The sequence below is a fragment of the Chionomys nivalis genome, chromosome 19, assembly GCF_950005125.1.
Source record: "Chionomys nivalis chromosome 19, mChiNiv1.1, whole genome shotgun sequence".
NCBI classification, from domain to species: Eukaryota; Metazoa; Chordata; class Mammalia; order Rodentia; family Cricetidae; genus Chionomys; species Chionomys nivalis.
The window spans coordinates 54307490-54325707 of NC_080104.1; the positions used below are offsets into that span (position 1 = coordinate 54307490).

Below are 18218 nucleotides of genomic sequence, written 5' to 3' on the forward strand. Positions count from 1 at the left end.
AAAAACTTTAGAAGCCTAACATGAGTGTGTCCTGAAGTCAGAGGGGGTGCACCTTTAATCCCGGCACTTGTGAGGCACAGGCAGGTGAAGCCCTATAAGTTCAAGGCGAGCCTGGTCTACACACAGAATTCCAGGACAGGCAGGGCTGTTAGTATTCAGGCATCTGTACTGGCCTGCCCTTGGGGTCCTGACAGGCTATGCCCTCAGCTGTAGCCACTAAGAGCACCTCCTGTGCACATTCACTACGTTCCCTTTCAAAGGGCCCTGCACACCTCCCATCTCTCTGTCTGTTCTTCCTTCCTTCTCTCCCTCCCTCTCTCTCTGCTTCTCCGCCTATCTCTCTGTCTGTCTGTCTCTCTTCTCTTCTGCCACTCCTGTCTCCAAAGGCTGGTCTCCCTTCTCCCCTCCCCTCTTTCCCCACCTGAGCATCTTTCTCTCACGCACCACTTTAAAAACAGTGTGTCCTGGTAAGCCAGTAATATGTCACAATATTCTGCAGTGTTTGTCCACATGTGTGTTCTTCAACATGAACTCAGCAGGAGGTAAAGCTTAGTGGGGGGTGGGGACGGGACACAGTGGCTCTGCAGGACTCACAGAACCAGTGGCAAGTCCTGAGTGACTATCGAAAGGCAGAGACACAAATTTCATTTCATCAGCACTCAAAACTGTCCATCTTTTCTGACAAACTAGTACCATGAATGTAACATTCTCATCAAATCTCCATGCTAGGAAGTCAGCAGTTACAGTAAGCTCTCCTTAAACATGCAGTTATAACAACGTCAATTACAAACTTTAAGTAAGCTCAGCCAGTTGGCACTGCCTCATCATAAAGAAACACACAGGCCCCTTTAAAGGCTGATGTCAGCACCTTCCATTTGACTTCAGCAGGAGGGAAGGGGACGTGGCTTACAGGGGCTGTGAAGATGAGGACCTGATGGAAGGCAGACAAGGCATAAAGCCACAAGCTGGTCCAGACCCTCCCCAGGTCACCTGCCAGGAGTCCTGCACAGGGACCTGACCCAACAAACACCATAATGGTCACAAAGCATCAATTCTTGCAAAACAGCACAAATAGGACTTAAAATTGCAGAAGTCATTAGAGAAAAAAGTAAATACCACTGTGTTGGGCAAGGCTTTACTCTTTATTTTGCGTTTAGAGGGGCCCACCACCCAACTCCCAAATAAATCACACACGGAGGCTTATTCTTAGTTATGAATGCCTGGCATTAGCTTGCCTTGTTTCTCGCCAGCTTTTCTTAACTTGAGTTATCCCGACTATCTATTGCCTCTGGGCCTTCATCTTTCTTTCTTTGGTATCTTAGTTTCACTCTTATGGCCATTTGGGTGGCTGGCCCCTGATGTCCTCCTCCCCTTCATCTTTCTCCTATTTGATCTCTCTGCCTGCCAGCCCTGCCCATCCTTGTTCCTGCCTCGCTATTGGCTGTTCAGTTCTTTATTAGACCATCAGGTGTTTTAGACAGGCAAAGAATCACAGCTTCACAGAGTTAAACAAATGCAGCGTAAACAAAAGCAACACACCTGAAAATAATGTTTCCCAACACCTGGGACAATGCTGCCATTTTTAATGAATGATTATTAAAGACTATAATATCATTCAATAATTTGCCAGAAAAGCTCTGAAGCATTTTTCCTCTTAGTCAGTAATTGGAAAAATCTGATGCAAACATACAGTGATCATGCAGAGGGCACACTCTCTACAAACCTGTGTCCTCGTGTGCTGAAGAGTCAGGAGTGCCTACAACAGGAAACAAACCATCACAGGAAAGGAAAGAGCCCAGACCAACCAGCCAGCCAGCAGCACTGAGGCCTGCACATCTGGGACACCACTGGCTGCCCATAAGTGGACAGAGTCCAGCCCCCAGGAGATCATTTTAGAGGAAACTAGGAAAACAGACAGTAAAGACAACACTACCCCAAAAGCAGCCACGACATACACCTAAAGAAATGAAGAAACACCCAAGAAAAGTGAGGCAAGATGGAGAGCTCAAGGTTCCTAGGAAGTTGTTCCATATTTGCAGGACCCCAGGTGGCTTGAGGTCATCCCAGGAAGCCTGTGGCCAAGGAAGCCACAGCTGCAGTGTTGGCTCCGAGAAAAGAGGCTGAGGGGATATGAGCAATTCGGAACCACAGCCCCAGGGTGGAAGGGTAAAGACGCAAGAGTGAAAATCAAGGCTCTGGAAACAATTCCAAGTGACTCCCAGTCGAGAAGATTGAGAAGACCACAGAGAAGTCACAAGAGCCTGCAGTGACAGAGCCCAACGAGAAGGGATTCTCTGAGAACAGTCGGCCAAAGACGTGCTCCTGGACAGGCCCAACCTCAGCCTGACTCTCTGCCATCACAGGGCTGCAGGATGTGATGGTTGCGGGAGACAAAAAAGTAGGGGACGGGGAGTTGACAGCCCCAAAAGATTCCCAAAGAAGCTCCGAACAGGCACACGGGCTACATCAGCAGGCTGCAAACCAGTCTGTGGATGCTGAGGCTCTACCTGCTACATCATGATAAAGAAATACAAGGTGTCCAGGGACAGGATTCAGACACAGGGTACACAAGAAAGGGCCAGCCCTTGAAAAATGTTCCAGCATAGAAAAGGGGCCTTAGCAGAAAGTAGGACATTTAACTGAATGAGCTGGGGGTAGGGAACTCCTCTCTCTCTCTCTCTCTCTCTCTCTCTCTCTCTCTCTCTCTCTCTCCTCTCTCACACACACACACACACACTCACTCACACACACACACACACACACAAACACACACACACACGGTGGGGACAGAGGGAAGCACCGGGGTTTCTGAAAACCTGTGAAGCAGGACACAGTTATACTTATTGACCTCCAGTGTCAAGGAGGGAATGGCCCAAGAGTCATGTTTGCCCAGCTATGTCCCAGAGAAGGGAAATTAAGATAAAGGCACGGGGGAAACTACAGGAAAAGAAAATAGAGAGGGGAAGGCACTCGCTAAGCGGAAGTGTTTCTGACACGTGGGAAACAACCTGCTAAAGCAGAGGGGTTCTGGTTTATCCATTTTCATTCTGAACACAGCTAAGATATGCATAAAAACTGGCTGAACATGGTGGCATGCCGCAATCCCAGCACTCACGACACGGAGATAGAAGGCTGGCTAAAAGACTAGCCTAGGCAACACAGCCCCTGTGCCTCTAGAAAGTATAGATCTCATTTTGAAAGTATATTGTGATTTGAATCTTGAACATTCCCTCAAAAGCTCCTATGTTAGAAGGCATGGTCCCAAATACAGTTGTGTTCTGAATCAGAACCAATACCAGACACTTATCTTCAGTAAGATTTTAGGCCAGGTCATTCTCCAGAGCTTGATACATTAACCTGCTGCCCCAAGGGCAGTTCCTTCCCTAGAGGCACAGCTCATTAGCAATGTCAGACTTTAAGGCCCATCTCCCTCTGAACCACTGCAGAGCAGCTGGATGCTACACCCTAGCCAGCTGTCCTTCCCGTGGCCTGCACTTCCCATAAAGCATCCCACCCAACCATGGACTCCCAGACAAGCCTCCTTGCTTTTTGTATTTCCTCCTCCTCAAAGACCAAGTTTATGTGCAGGCTGGGGTCAGCTGCTGCACCCCCATCCCACTCAGTCCTCCACCATTGCCAGCTCTCACCAGCTTCTCTTTCTTTTGCTTCATTAGTGAAAGTTTCCTTCTGGTTCCACAGGACAGAGTTTTCTTCCCTCAGCGTGGCCAGCTCCTGGGCTGCTTGCTGCAGCTGATTCTGCAGGTTCTCCAGCTCCAGGATCAGCTGCTGTTCCGACTCCTCCTTCTTCCCCAGTGTCTCCTGCAGATCTGCTTTCTCCACCTTGAGTCCTTCAAGGAGCCCTAAAAGACAGGCCAAGTGCAGAGATATGCTTCACAGGTTTTCTCTGGTGCTACCCACGGGGAAGGATGAGAGGCTGCTGGGGCTCTGGACAAAACACTGATGTGGCCCGAGTACTAGAAGGTCAGCGCAGGTCACTTCTGAGGCTGGGTCTCCAGACAAGCAAAGCCCTGGAGAGAACTGCACTCCAGGGAGCCAATTCGCCTGTGCAAAGATCCCAAATGCTCTGTGACAGGACGGCCATGGGGAGAGCCGGGCACCACCTGTGGCTGAGAGACACAGATGTGCCAGTTGTGGTGGTGCACGCCAGGAGGAATTGCTGAAGGAGGCAGAGGCAGGAGGATCACAAGTTTGAGAGACACGGATGCACAGAAGAGGAAAGCCCAGTGCCAAGTGACAGCAGGCATTGCAGGGCCCTCTGGAGCCCACAAACAGATCTGTCACCAACATGGGATCCCCAAGCCAATGATAAATAAACCAAATAAAACATCTACTGAGGGACAAAGCCAGTATTTCACCCTGACATGCTCTGTTTAGACATTTTGCTGTTAAAGACCCTGCTTCCCATGCTTCCTGCAGGACGGGCATACCTACTTCCATGCCTCAGTCTGATTACACAGTACGCCACTCACCCTCTGCAGTGTGCAACTCCAGGGTCAGCCCATCCTTGGCCGCACTCTCCTGCCTCAGGCGTTCCAGCAGCTCCTGCTGCTTCTGCACAGCCTGCGCCATCTCCTCATTCCTATGACGGAACTCTTTCTCAACACAACGATGAAGCTGGCGTGCTTCCTCCAGCTGTTGAAATACATTTGAAAATCACAACTCCATATAAAAAATACAGAGGGTATGAAGAAGAGGAGGAAGGGACCAAGACCCCAGGTCCCCAGCAGCAGAGGTAGGGCTGAGAGACAGTGCCATGGCAACAGAGCCGTCTCCACATGGCTAACAACTCCTCATTACCCTCCTTTACCACACCCTTCCCAGCATTTGTATCTCTAAAACCAGGCCATCTATAGGACTGGGCCTCTAAACACAAAACACCCACACCCCACTGCCCCCAGCACACAAGAGAGCATCCAGGGCCAGGCCTCCCTTAGCTCCTCACTAATAGCACAACCTGGGCCTTCCTTGGGGCTCAAGATGTCCACAGGCCTCAAAGGTCTTTTGCTTCTTCTTTGAAAATGGTCCAGAGGCCACTTCTAATGTTTCTATCCTCCCATCCTCCAACAGGCTGCTTCCTCCTGGTTCTGCCCTTTCCTGCAGCCAAGGTCAAACGTGGTTCTGCCAAGAGGCCTGTCTGACCGCAATCCAACCCACAGCCCTCTGCTACCGGCCTTGCATCAGCTTTAGAGAGCTCCTGGACCTCCCACAAGGCTGTTCCCATGATGGGTGTGATAGGCCCTCTAACGTCTCCCCAGATCCTTCCCCAAAGACACATCCTCCACAAGGCAATGCTTTTTCGTTTTTTTTTTTCGTGACAGGGTCTCTCTGTAGCTCTGGCTGTCCTGGAACTCAGAGATCTAACAAAGCAAGAGCTAATGAAACAGTGGTCCTATGGTGCTTGCTAGGATGCTCCCGCTGCAAAGGTTGGTCCTGTGGGCCATTAGATGCTCTCAGAATGGGGGGCTTCCTTACAGATACACATGGAGACCACCCAAAAGCACCTGATTATAAGTAAGATGCTAGACATGTTGGTTCCTGAGAGAGGACAGTAGGGTCCCACTAAGAACTGGGCTTAAGATTTGTGGGAAGTAAGAATCTGAAACTCTAGTCTCCAACACCCAGGAGGGGCACTCACACTACAGCAATGTTGCACAATGATTTTTGTCAACCGCTAACCTCAGAAAAAGAATCTCACTTATTGTTTTCCCTATCTTCATCTCTCTCTCTCTCTCTCTCTCTCTCTCTCTCTCTCTCTCATTTTTCAAGATAGGGTTTCTATGTGTTAAAGTTCTGGCTGTCCTCAAACTCACTCTGTAGACCAGGCTGGTCTCAAACTCACAGAGATCCGCCTGTCTCTACTTCCCGAGTGCTGGGATTAAAGGTGTGCGCCACCACCGCCCTGCTCATATTTCTAGTTAATATCTTTTCCAGTTACCAAAAATGTTCTAAGAAATTAATTAAAAAGTCCATTTCTTAGTGTGATCTCCAAATAGAAAGCATTAGTATTCAGTAAAGCAAAAAAAGTGGATTTGCAGGTTTCAATTTTTTGTTTTTGTTTTTAAAGGACGGTGTCTGGCCTAGAACTTGCTGACCTCCCAAGTGCTGGGATTAAAAGTATGTGCTGCTCCTCCTCGCCCTGGTGTTGCTTTTGAGACAGGATCTCATATAGCCTAGGTTAGGCCTCAAACTCTGTTAAACAGGAGATGACTTTGAACTCCGAATCCTTGTGTCCACCTCCTAAATGCTAGGATTACAGGCATGCACCACCATGGTCTGTTTATATAGTACTAAGGATCAGCCCGGGGCTTTATCAACTGAACCATATCGACTAAAGAAGCATGCATGAGAGCACCATCAGTAGTAACAAAGATTAAAATCAACAAGGGAAAGCAAACAGCACCCAGAAAAAGTCAGGGGTTTCTGCCTCTAAACACCTAGTGGAAGAAGGGGTACTGGGCGCCCCATGGATTCGGAGCTACCTGAGAAATGAAGATACTCTTTGTAGCCTGCAGGTTGGAATGAGAATCGGTACCTGGCAGTGACGGTGGTAACATAACATCCGCCCAGCTCTGTCAGGGCATCACCTGTCTACCCACTCCCCCATTGGCCTCTGTTATGGCCGTGGGCCTCACCTGTTTAGTAGAGTCCAGGGCCATTTCCAGGAGGCCATCCACAGCCGAGCTGAGGCTCTGGTAGACTTTCCTAATGGGCTGCTCACACTCCAGTGTGTTTTCAGGGCTCATAAAAAAGCTTTCGCACACATGACTGCTAATTTCTGACACTGAAGACGTCTCCGCCCCTTCAGGCAGAGTTCTGTCTATCTCAAGTAGACCCTCATCAGACCACATGTCGCCAAGAGCTGCAGCTGCAAGATAGATAGACATCCACACCTTACCCAGGGAGCTCACCATCCAGTTGAAGAATTTAGGGGAGGTGGCAGATGAGAACCAGATAATTATATCTAGGCCTGGCCCTTATCCCCCTGGAGTACAGGAACTGATAGTGAGCACAGCTCCTGGGGACACTCTCGGACCCTTTCCCAGGACACACGGCCCTAACAGACAACCATCTTTGGCATGTACCTGCTAACCGGGCATCACTTGTATCTGCAGCATCCACATGGTCCAGGAGGAGCCCCGCACGCTCACTGATTCGGCTCTTTAGGGTGACAGCGGCCTTCAGTGTTTCTCCAAACAAATCGAGCAGTCTCCTCAGAGCATCGCGGAGTACTTTCCTAAGACAGAGAACAACCATCATCCTTGGGCTGGCCCTGGGAATCCTCCAGGCCAGTTGCAAAATGATGACCACCCATCTACAAACGCCAGGCAGAGTCCAAAGCCGTAAGACAGTATCCCAAAGACCACCGTCCCTGACTCTGACGCTAAGCTAACACAGGAAAGCCTTCCACAAGGAAACTAATTTTTTTTTTTTTTGGTGGGAGGGAACGGCAGTTGGTTACAGGGAACAAAACTTTGGTAAAACAATGGATTTTGCTACTGTTTGGTGACGTGAAGAGCTGGCAAAGTGTCAGGTATGCAGGTACTTAATGTCAAGTCTTTAAGACTTGATGACGACATGGTGGTATCTCTAAACCCCAGGTGTCAGTATGTTCAGACCCCCCACAGCAAGCACAGCGGGCTGAGAGATGCAGCCGTGCTGCTGCTAACTAGGCAGCCACGTGATAGGGAAGCACGCACCCTTCGCTCCGAGCCAGGTCCGCATCAGCCCTGAGCATGCAGATCAGAGTCGCGCCCTCCTGGTTCTCCCGCTCCCGCCTCTGCTGCAGCCTCTCCAGCTCGGTGCGGCACTCTTCGAGCTCCCGACTCAGCGAGAAGACCTGGCCTTTCAGCTGTGAGAAGAAGGGAAAGCTCTGATCAAACATGCTAGAGAGATGGCTCAGCAGTTAAGAGCATTTGGGCAATCATGAGGCCTGGGGTTCAGATCCGGCACCCATATAACAACCCAGGTGTCCTGGCAATCCATCATAAACCCCACTCCAAGAGGCTTAGAGACAGGAGGATCACAGGGACTTGGTGGCTTCCAGTCTAGCTGAGAAAACATGAGCTCCAGGTTCAAGTAAATATACTGCCTCAAAAGAATAGGTAGAGGGAGAGTAATCAAAGGGGGGGGGGACATTTAACACTCTGGCCTCTGTGCACACACATGCACAGGAATATTTAAACAGGAAGAAATGGGCAGCAAGGAAGAACAGACTAGAGTAAGGAATGTGATTCTGTAACTGCTCACTACACAGAGGCTAACTGGAAGCAGTGTCACAAAAATACACAGACTCCATAAAACCACTGGCTAAATCAGGCTAAAGCATAGGTAGCTGAAATTTAAAAAAAAAAAAAAAAAAAAAGCAAAAAAGTTTCAAGATAGAAAACAATGACCAGGAGACAGAAAATGAATAGCACACACCAAATGCTACCAGTACTTGGTACTTGAAACTATGTGCTGAGAGAGTTTACGGCAGAACTTAACTCTCCAACAGCTGGTCTGCAACAGAATCCTGGCACAGTCATGTCTGACCCTACAAGTGGCCTGGAGGTGGCTACAGCCATGGCTGATGGCTGACACACTCCCGGAGCTCTGTCTGTCTACTGCTCTCTCACCCCATCCACTCACATTTGGGTTGTAGGGGCTAAGGGCCCTTGAGCAACATTAGCCAAGAAAAGAAGGATAAGCAAGTATCTTAGTAAAGCTGGACACTAAAAAGAAGCCGACACTGAGTAGGTGGTGGAAGTCCTAGGTCCATCTGGACTACGAGATAGGATCCTGTTCAAAAAAGAAGGAAGAGCTAAACAACCGGAAAGGACTGGAGGGATGAACAGGCTCTGCACACAGAGGAAAATCATCTGAAGGACTCGCTGAGGGTCCCCTGAATCCATGGCAATATTATTAAGTTAAATCTAACCCTACGAAAGAACCATGTTCTGACTCAATCTCCAGTAACTTCTGGGGTTGGAAATAGCCGTGTGTTGCTATCCGCTGACAGGTAGTGAGCTAGCTAGCATTCATTATGTCATGCTGCCCTGCACTTTTTACTCATATAGGTTCAAAGTGAAAATTAAAATTTCGTATTTATTAACTTACACTCCGGAACTGATAAAGGTTTAAACTTGGACAACTCCACGGTGTTGCGGTAACTGAGAACTGGATAAAATGGCACAAGTGCAGAGTTTCTCCAACGGTAAACAGATTTCACGGTGCTAGACGTGGCTTTTCTACATGCTTGCTCCAGTAACTTTATTCAATATAGCATTTAATCATTTATTAATGTTTTCTACACCTCTGGTAATGAATTTAAGTTATAGTAAGTGTCAAATAATCTTAATATAAAAAATACAACTGAATGTTGGAGTAAGTTTGATTCTTTTTATAGAGCTATGTTTTCAAAATTAAATTGGTAACTTAAAAAAATTAAAGTGAGGGTTGAAGAGATGGCTCAGTAAGAAAAGGTGCTTGCTGCACACTGTAAGGATCTGAGTTCAAATCTCAGGTACCCAGGTGAAAAGCCTGGTACAACTACATGCTCAGGTAACCTCAACAATGCTGGGGGAAGAGACTACAGAGTAAAGTCTTGTTTCAAACAAAGAAACAAAACACCTAAATCTCTTGTCCACATCTCTAAGCACAAATCAAGCCTGTAAAAGATGGGTAAGATTTCTCCTGAGAGAGCTATAAAATCCAGTAAGGGATATTACTACAAACAGCCACTCCAAAGTTTTGGTGCTTCCATTCCACAAAGAAACCAATACTTCAAAGTCAATTCGATCACCACTATCAAGGCATTCTGGGCTAGTCCTAACACAAGCAGGAGTGAGGGCAGAGCACCATGATTAGGGATGGAGCCCCAAGACTTCAGAGGCTCCCAAGGGGAGGGGCATGGGGCGAGGTCAGCAGCTACCACTCCTGAGAACCCAAACCCAGACCCTGGCGCCTGGGTAGCAGCTTCTCTATCTCATGTCCTTCCACATGGAGGAAGAATGTATAAAATAGGGAAAGGTCTGTCAAGCAAGCACCAAAAGTCTAAGCTTGAAGGGAGAAAAAAGTAGCAAGACAATTCAGCAATCCAAACATACGGAAAGAACAAGATGGCGTACAGCTCACTTAGCATGCGTGAGCTGCAGCACTGCCCCCACTTCCCCCACTTTCTCAGAAAGTCTAGCATGGTAGCACATGCTGTAATCTCAGCGCTTGAAAGACAGGAACATCATTAGAGGATCATGACTTTGAAGCCATCTGAACAACAAAATCTTAGTTCAGAACAAAACAATCATAAATCTGAAATAATCAAGTGCCTAGCAGGAGTGGTGCACGCCTTTAATCCCAGCACGAAGGCGGAGGCAGGCAGATCTGTGAGTTCAAGGCCAGCCTGGTCTATGGCGTGAGTTCCCGGATCATCAGAGATACACAAGAAACCCTGTCTCGAAAAACAAAACAAAACAAGAAAATTCACAAAAATGTATAAGAAGGAAAAAAAATTCAAAAATAGAAAATATGTCAAAAAATGCAAGCAGGCATTTTACATTTGAAAAACACAAACCGACTATAAACACTTCATTGGCAAATAAGGAAATGCAAACTTAGGAACATGACATCATTTCATAGCCACAAAACCAGCAAGACAGGTAGGGCTGACCGGACACGCAGGGTGTGAAGTGTGGGAAGAGCCCAGTAGAGGAGGCTAGGATTTCCTAATCATGTCGGATACGTGCAGAGTGCTCTAACTGAGCGCTGCAGATCCTGAGAAGTTTCACACCCTTGGGACAGGAGACCCCAAAGAAAAACCACAGTAACTTAACTGATTAAAGCAGGAAAATGGAAAAAGCCAATGGCCCTGCTGAGGTAACATCACAAAATGAAGCACAGCAATGAGCATTTCACATGCTATGCTGAGCCTCAATGTACAATAGAGACAACTGGGCCAGCAAAGGGCTCAAAGGGTAAGGAAGGCACTTGCTGCCAAGCCTGACACCCCGAGTTCAAACCCTATTCCCACAGGGCAGAGAGAATCAACACAAATTGTCCTCTTGCCTCCACATACATGATGTCACTTATTCAGGCCCACCCAATAGTAAATAAACGGGGGGGGGGTTGAAAAATATGTCACTTGTGCGAAATTCAAAAACAAAGTTACACAAGTGTATTATTCAGAAGTGCACTAGGAAAAAATGAAATGCATTAAGAAGTGTAAAAAAAAAAAACCTAAAAATACAAGATGGTAGCGTCCATGGGAAGGAATGGGGCATGAGCTCAAAGAGAAACACTGTGGAGGCATAAGCTATAGGCTACTTAATCTGGATAACAGGACATGGTTACTTTTCACAGTGTTATTTTAACTGCACATGTGTGGCACGATTAATAAAAATCCAGAGAGAAACTGGGGTTCAACCTGAAGGTCAGAAAAGCAAAACAGCCAGCCACCTCTACCTCAGTCCAAAATGGCGATCCTGCCTCCATGAATCCTCAGAATGAGAACTGTCCCCTCCTATTTTATATTTCTGTCTAGCCTTGGGATTAAAGGCGATCTGAGTGTGGTTCCTGGCACCCATCAGTCACCTAACAAGCACTCCTAACTCCAGTTCCTGAGGATCCAACACCCTCTTCTGGCCTCCACAGGCACCACACACGTGGCGCGCATGTATGCATGCACATACACACACGCACGCATGCACACACACATGCACACGCGCGCACACACACAAGTAAAAATAAAACTTTCAAAAAATGTTTTTAAAAAGTTACTCTTAGATTTCTCTAACCATCTACAAAAATACAGTGAAGTACTGTCTACTAGAAACTAGAATAAGCAGCCTCGAAAAGAACAAAAGGGAGAGACAGTGCACAAAGAACACCACTTACAATGAAGGCAAACATTGCTAATAGAGAAGTACAGTCACTCAGACTACATAAAACCTTCGACAGTTCTCTTACCACTTCCAAAGATTAGCCTATGGGCAGGTCTGGTTTTTCTACAAGAAAATATGAAACCGCCCTATACAGTCACCAGTGGTCACTCTGCAGCTACTTCTGGACCACAGTCCTTGCTTAGTGTCAACAGCCAGGGAGACTTCTTCATGGGACACAGTTCTATTAAAAAGAAATCAAGCTAGCCATTGGTGGCGCATGCCTTTAATCCCAACACTCAGGAGGCAGAGGCAGGCGGATCTCTGGGAGTTCGAGGCCAGCCTGGTCTACAGAGCTAGTTCCAGGACAGCCAGGACTACATGGAAAAACCTCTCTGAAAAAAAACAAAAACAGAAAAGAAAGAAATCAAGCTTACATTTTCAGAGAATATTTTTCACAAGCACACTCCAAAGGGCGGTAATCTGGGAAGCACCCGCCTGACTAACGCGCATTCTCTTCAATGAGCCCGCTGAGAAGAGACTTTGGTGTCCAGACAGGTGCAAGATATTTGTGGCTCAACAGAGCATGGAGGACAGCAAGAACAGCACGTCCCTGCTATTCTGGGACACTGGTCCTGGCATCCTGGGGAGCACTCTGAGAGGCTCTCTGAAATGTCTGTCAAAGCAGAAGACCCCAGAGGAAATGTCTCACAGCCAAGGCAAGACTGACCACGTGACAAGACTGCTTATGCTTAGAGACCCGCCCACACGGATGCAGGGCAAAGGGTAAAGAGCCAATCACCCTCACAGGAACAAAAGTTAAAGACTCAGTGCACACAAGGCACGGTGCAGAGCCTAATTTATATAAGCAGAGCCTGAAAGAAGCAGAAGTTTAAGCTAGAGATGGGATGAGATGGAGGAATGTCTGTTGTTTTATCCAGCAAGTGTGGGTCCTGGAGAGGCTATACAGGGGCCGCTGATACAAACACCAATGCCAGCATGCAGCCTGATGAACAGTAGGGTTAAGGGTTTATTTGACTGTTATTGATCCATTCAATATTGTGCATATTGAAATCCCCCTCCAAACAAACAACAACAACAAACTGACACGAGGCCTTACAAATTCCAGCTGTCCTGGAACTCGCTCTGTAGACCAGGCTGCCTCAAACTCACAGAGATCCGCCTGCCTCTGCCTCCTGAGTGCTGGGATCAAAGGAATGCACCACTACTGCCTGGCAAAATGTAGTAATTTTTCAGTTAACATAAAATAGTAAAATAGCACCCTACCTCATCACAGTCAACTTGTTCCTGTCTTTGAAATCAGCTGTACACAGCACCCACGCGAAAAGGCATTAATTATGTACCCAGCCAACAATAGGGGCAAAGCTACACCATCCCTAGAATTAATCAGACACCTCAAGCATCAACAGAATCACTACAGATACTACCAAGCACTCAACAGTGCACTCACAGACGGTCTCAAGTCCTCTACAGGACAGTTCTACCACAAATGCCCCCAGCACTCACCAGCACTACTGCCCAAGACAAGCATGGAAAACCAGAAAACAACCTTCACATATAGCTCTGAAATCCAATTCCATGTGTTGCAACAGAAAGGATGGGTAAGAGCTACCACCGGCAACAGGAGAGCAAATCACTAAAAAGGTACTGGCTTCTTAGCACATTGGCAGCTCAGGTCGGCCCCTCAAGACAGGAGGGACACCGTTTGTGTGAATCAACCTAAAGAGCACCGTATGTGGGCAGACTACAGCCTCGGAGTGTAAGGCTGCCCTACAGACCCGTCCACTCTCTCTGGCTCTCAAGCACAGTACTACCCTGCGGCAGATCTTGTCTTCTGAGATCCCTTGACACTTTATAACAGTCCTTGAGGGCTGAGCCCTGAGGCAGAACCCAGAGGCCAATACCTAGACTTTAAAATAAGTGATTTACAAATTCTAATTTCAGAAATCAAGCCACATGTCGCAGCGACTATGAGCTATTAACCTGGCAAACCTAGGCTCTATCTGATAGCTAAAAGATATATTATTGTAGCCTTGTTTTATCTTTTTTTTTTTTTTTTTGAGAAAGGATTTTTCAGTAGTTTTGGAGCCTGTCCTGGAACTAGCTCTTGTAAACCAGGCTGGCCTCGAACTCACAGAGATCCACCTGCTTCTGCCTTCTGAGTGCTGGGATTAAAGGCGTGCACCACCACCACCCAGCTTGTTTTTATCTTTTTATAGTAATTTTTTATTTGTTTTTGGAATAGGGTCTTCTCTGTATATATCCCTGGCTGGCCTGGAACTCAGAGATCTGCCTGTGTCTACTCACTGAGTGCTGGAATAAAGGGCAGGTGCCACTATGCCTGACTCAAAAAAACATTGTTTTAAAAATTATTTCTTTTATTTTTTAAGATTATAATGTCATTTTCCCCTTCCCTTCCCTCCCTCCAGACTCTCCCATACACCCCTCAATGCTCTCTTTCAAATTCATGGCCTCTTTTCATTCATTGTGCTTACATATATGTATGTGCATACATACACACCCCTAAATACATAAATAGACTCTAGTCAGCCTGTATAATGTTATCTGTACATGTTTTCAGGATTGAACATTGGTATTGGATGACCAACTGGTGTGTCCTCTGTGGGGAGGAATATTTCTCCTACTCTCAGCTTCTTTAGGCTTTTATTTTTAAGTAAATCTTATTTTCAATGTAATAGGAGTTTTACTTGCATATAAGTCTCTGCATCACTTGTGTGCCTGGTGCCTATGGAGGCCGAAAGAGGGTGCTGGTTCCTTCTGGAACTTAAGTTACAGACCATTGTGAATTGCCACGTACATGCTAGAAATTGAACTCACGTCCTCTAAAAGAGCTGCCAGTGGCCTTAATCAATGACCCATCTCCCTAGCCTGTACCCTTGTTTTTAAAAAGTATCTCAAAAGATAATATTGTAAAAAGAAATCATATCAATAAACTGGTATGTTTCACAAAAACAATTGCTTTTGAGGCAACGCAGACTCTTCTCTTCCAAGCCCAGAAGATCCTGAAACAACCATCTTTCAAATCTAAGAACACCCAGGCAGGTGAGCTTCAGGGGTCCTCATGTGACTAGGGGTTTCTAGTCTATAGGTACAGAATGCAGAATATGTACATATACTATGTTCTATGAATATGTGTACATAAACATGATAAACGTGTGTACTGTGTACACGCATGTTTATACATGGTCCTGTGAGTACAGACCCAGTATGTAGGACTGGACTTGACAGGGTCATGACCTCTTAGCATATTACATAGTGGGAGACCATGCTGATGAACATTTTTTATACAGATGTAGGAGCTCACACAGATCACTGGGACCTCAACCAGGACGCTCTTGTCAGCTTCACAGTCCAAGAAGGGTCCCCACCGCTTTGTAAGACTGCATTTCAAAATCGCCATGTGATATGACAAGACACAGAGAATGTATCCTTAGCCAGGTGGTGGTGGCGCACGCCTTCAATCCCAGCACTTGGGAGGCAGAGACAGGCGGATCTCTGTGAGCCTGGTCTACCGAGTGAGTTCCAGAACAGGCGCCAAAAGTTACAGAGAAACAGTCTCAAAACAAAAAAACCAACAACAACAAAATATGTATGTCTTATACATATATAAAACAGATATTTTATATAAAACATATACGTATTCAGAAGAAACCATACTGTGTATATTATATATACACATATATGTGTCTGTGTGCACAGCTGTACTTTGTCGACAGTCACAACCATGTGGAGAACTTACTCCACCACATCCTCTACTCTCCCCACATGGATGATTCCTACAGTTGAGTCGATGCCTACTTGTGTCCTGGCTTTATGAGCAGGTATTTAAATACTGCTCTTAAGACAGGAGAGATGGCTCAGCAGGTAAAGTACTTGCCCTAACTCTGAGGACAAGAGTTCAAATCCCCAGTATCACATAAAAGCAAGAGGACTTGCCTATAATCGCAGCAAGCAGAAGGCAAAGACAGGATCCTCAGAGCAATCTGGCCCTCTAGGCTAGCTGCAACAGTGAGGTCTGGATTCAAGGGAGAGACTCGACTTCAAGAAATAAGATGGAATGATTGAGAAAGACATTTGACAGTCATCCTCCTGCCTCCACACATGCACGCACGCACACACACACACACACACACACACATTCACACACTGAGTGCATCCACACGAATGCAACAAACAGACTTATGCATATACAAACACACACAAATCAAAATCAAAACCAAAACAAAACATTACTCCCCACTGATCTGAGCTCCGGCAGAGACCCCCGTATCCATGGCCAGTGTGACTCCACGGTGGTCATCAAATGGCCCTAGACAGTACAGCATCACCGAAAGTGCTACCCTGTGGGACGATACACAGGGAAGCTTACCTGTGCCGCCTGTTCCTGAGATGCCTGCAGCTCTGAAGGTTTGGCCAACTCTGCTTGTGGCTTCTGCATTTCAACAGTGTGTGGGGCTCCCAGATCCTCAGGCATAGCTTGGTGCAGCAGGACCTCAGCACCCACGCTACCCAAGGCTGCATGCCCGTCCTTCTCTAGCAGGGGCCTCTGATTGTGCAGAGCCACAGCCAGTTCCTCCTGCTGAGAGAGAGTTTCCATGGTGTCAAGCCATAGTGTACCCCAGATTTCCCCATCCCAAGAGTGTAATATGTGCAGGAAGTGGTAATCATTCCAAATGCTTCCTATAATTAAATTCTGTCACCAATAAAGTTCAACCATGGTTTAAAGTATTTGTGTGAGACCTATGCTTCTACTTTTAAAATAAACTTTATCTTAGAATCCACTATCTAGGAAGGGCAAAGAAGTATAAAGCACACTGAATGAGTTTTAAGTTGGTAGGTAGGGCTTATTCACAATCACAAACTCATATGTCTTGTGAACAGAAATGAGCCAGCTGTGAGTTTGCCAGAAATTTCCTCTTCATATAAAAAACTTGAAGTACCAGCCAAAGGTACTATCACATCCATGTTCTTCATGCCAAAAAAACAAAGCAAACAAATAAACAAAAAAACCACTGAATTTCAGGAAATATCAAAAAGGGAAACAAGGCTTTGCATGTACAACATAAAAATCAGATCCATCTACTGTGGTCTCAAAACTAGGACGCATAGGAGGGACTTGGGTCAGCTTCAGGGAGCTCCGAGACCTAGCAATGCAACCCTACCTGACTGTTCCAATAATCTACAGTGAGCCCATAAATCAACACTGCTATCAACCAATATGAGGTACAGATACACACACACAGACACATATATGCCAACACAGAGATGTATACACAGAGAGGCAGACACGGGCACAAGAGACATAGGTACATGATTCAGACACATTCAGGTGTGTCAAACAAGACACAGAGATTCATGTGCACAAATGCCCAGACACATATAACATGTGGCCCATACATGAGTAATAGGGAGACCAGTCCTGAATCAAGGAAGGGGTCCCCGCACCTTACCTGCTGTGCACCTGGCAGGTCAGTGGCCAGGTCTTTCCCGGTCCCTGTGTGTCTGGCATGCATTCTGACTCTCAAGCTGTCTTTTGCAGACTGAAGCTCCTCATCGTGTTTCAGTTTCACTTTTTCCAACTCATGTGTCAAAAGCTCTTTGTGAGAAGAGTCCTTTTTCTGTAGCTGTTCCTCGAGCTCTGCTTGCAAAAGCTCCAAAGCCTTTCTGTGTTCATCCCGAATAGTCTGAATGTCGGCCAAGTAACAGGATTCCAACGCATCCAAATTGGACAAATGTCTCATCTCTAAAGCGCTGATTTCAGCATTGTGTTTTACCTGCAGCTCAGCCACATGCGTCTCAAGAAGTACCTGCTGCCTGCTCTCCAGGGAGGCAAGCTGTTCAGCGAGCTCAGAGTGGTGCTTGGTCTCGAGCTCCATCCTCAGGGCCTGAAGTTGCTGCTGGTGTCCCTGCTGCAGGAGCTGGAGTTCATGGGTGTGCTTCTCCTGGGCATCCCGAAAGAAAGCGTCTTGTTCCTTGGCAAACTTCTCCATAATCTCTTTACGCTCTTCCAAAAACCTGAGGCAACACTCAAGGAGAACACAAGCAATAGGGCATATGGGCACACTGTACACAGCCCCTCTAAGCCACAAGCCACATTTCCCAGCTAACAGGCATGTGCAGCCAGGCCCAGCTTTGACACGCCCTCTTCCCCACAGAGCCACCTCCCAGGACCGAGGGCTTTGGGTCTTCCACAGAGTACTGAGCTGTAGGATCTCTGTGAGACAGGATCTCAAGGTCCTGTGGAGTTGGAGGGAGATGTGACCCAGACAATAACAGGTCTGCACCTGAACTCGAATCTCAAAC

General features: G+C 46.8%; 1 protein-coding gene across 7 annotated transcripts in view; it reads right to left on the reverse strand.

Annotated features, from left to right (window-relative positions):
• The window catches only part of Pcnt (pericentrin), an 84901-nt gene that overhangs the window by 40163 nt on the left and 26520 nt on the right, over nucleotides 1–18218 (reverse strand). For 3 of the 7 annotated variants that reach the window (XM_057794483.1, XM_057794485.1, XM_057794488.1), the window contains exons 14-21: nucleotides 17366–17930; nucleotides 16285–16494; nucleotides 7719–7870; nucleotides 7104–7255; nucleotides 6654–6886; nucleotides 4491–4653; nucleotides 3648–3860; nucleotides 1724–1756 (exon numbers count right to left, since the gene is read on the reverse strand). In XM_057794483.1, coding sequence (XP_057650466.1) covers nucleotides 1724–1756; nucleotides 3648–3860; nucleotides 4491–4653; nucleotides 6654–6886; nucleotides 7104–7255; nucleotides 7719–7870; nucleotides 16285–16494; nucleotides 17366–17930 — 1721 coding nt within the window. The remainder of the gene's footprint in view (nucleotides 1–1723; nucleotides 1757–3647; nucleotides 3861–4490; nucleotides 4654–6653; nucleotides 6887–7103; nucleotides 7256–7718; nucleotides 7871–16284; nucleotides 16495–17365; nucleotides 17931–18218) is intronic. The other 4 variants (XM_057794489.1, XM_057794487.1, XM_057794484.1 and 1 more) reach the window with 3 other exon arrangements.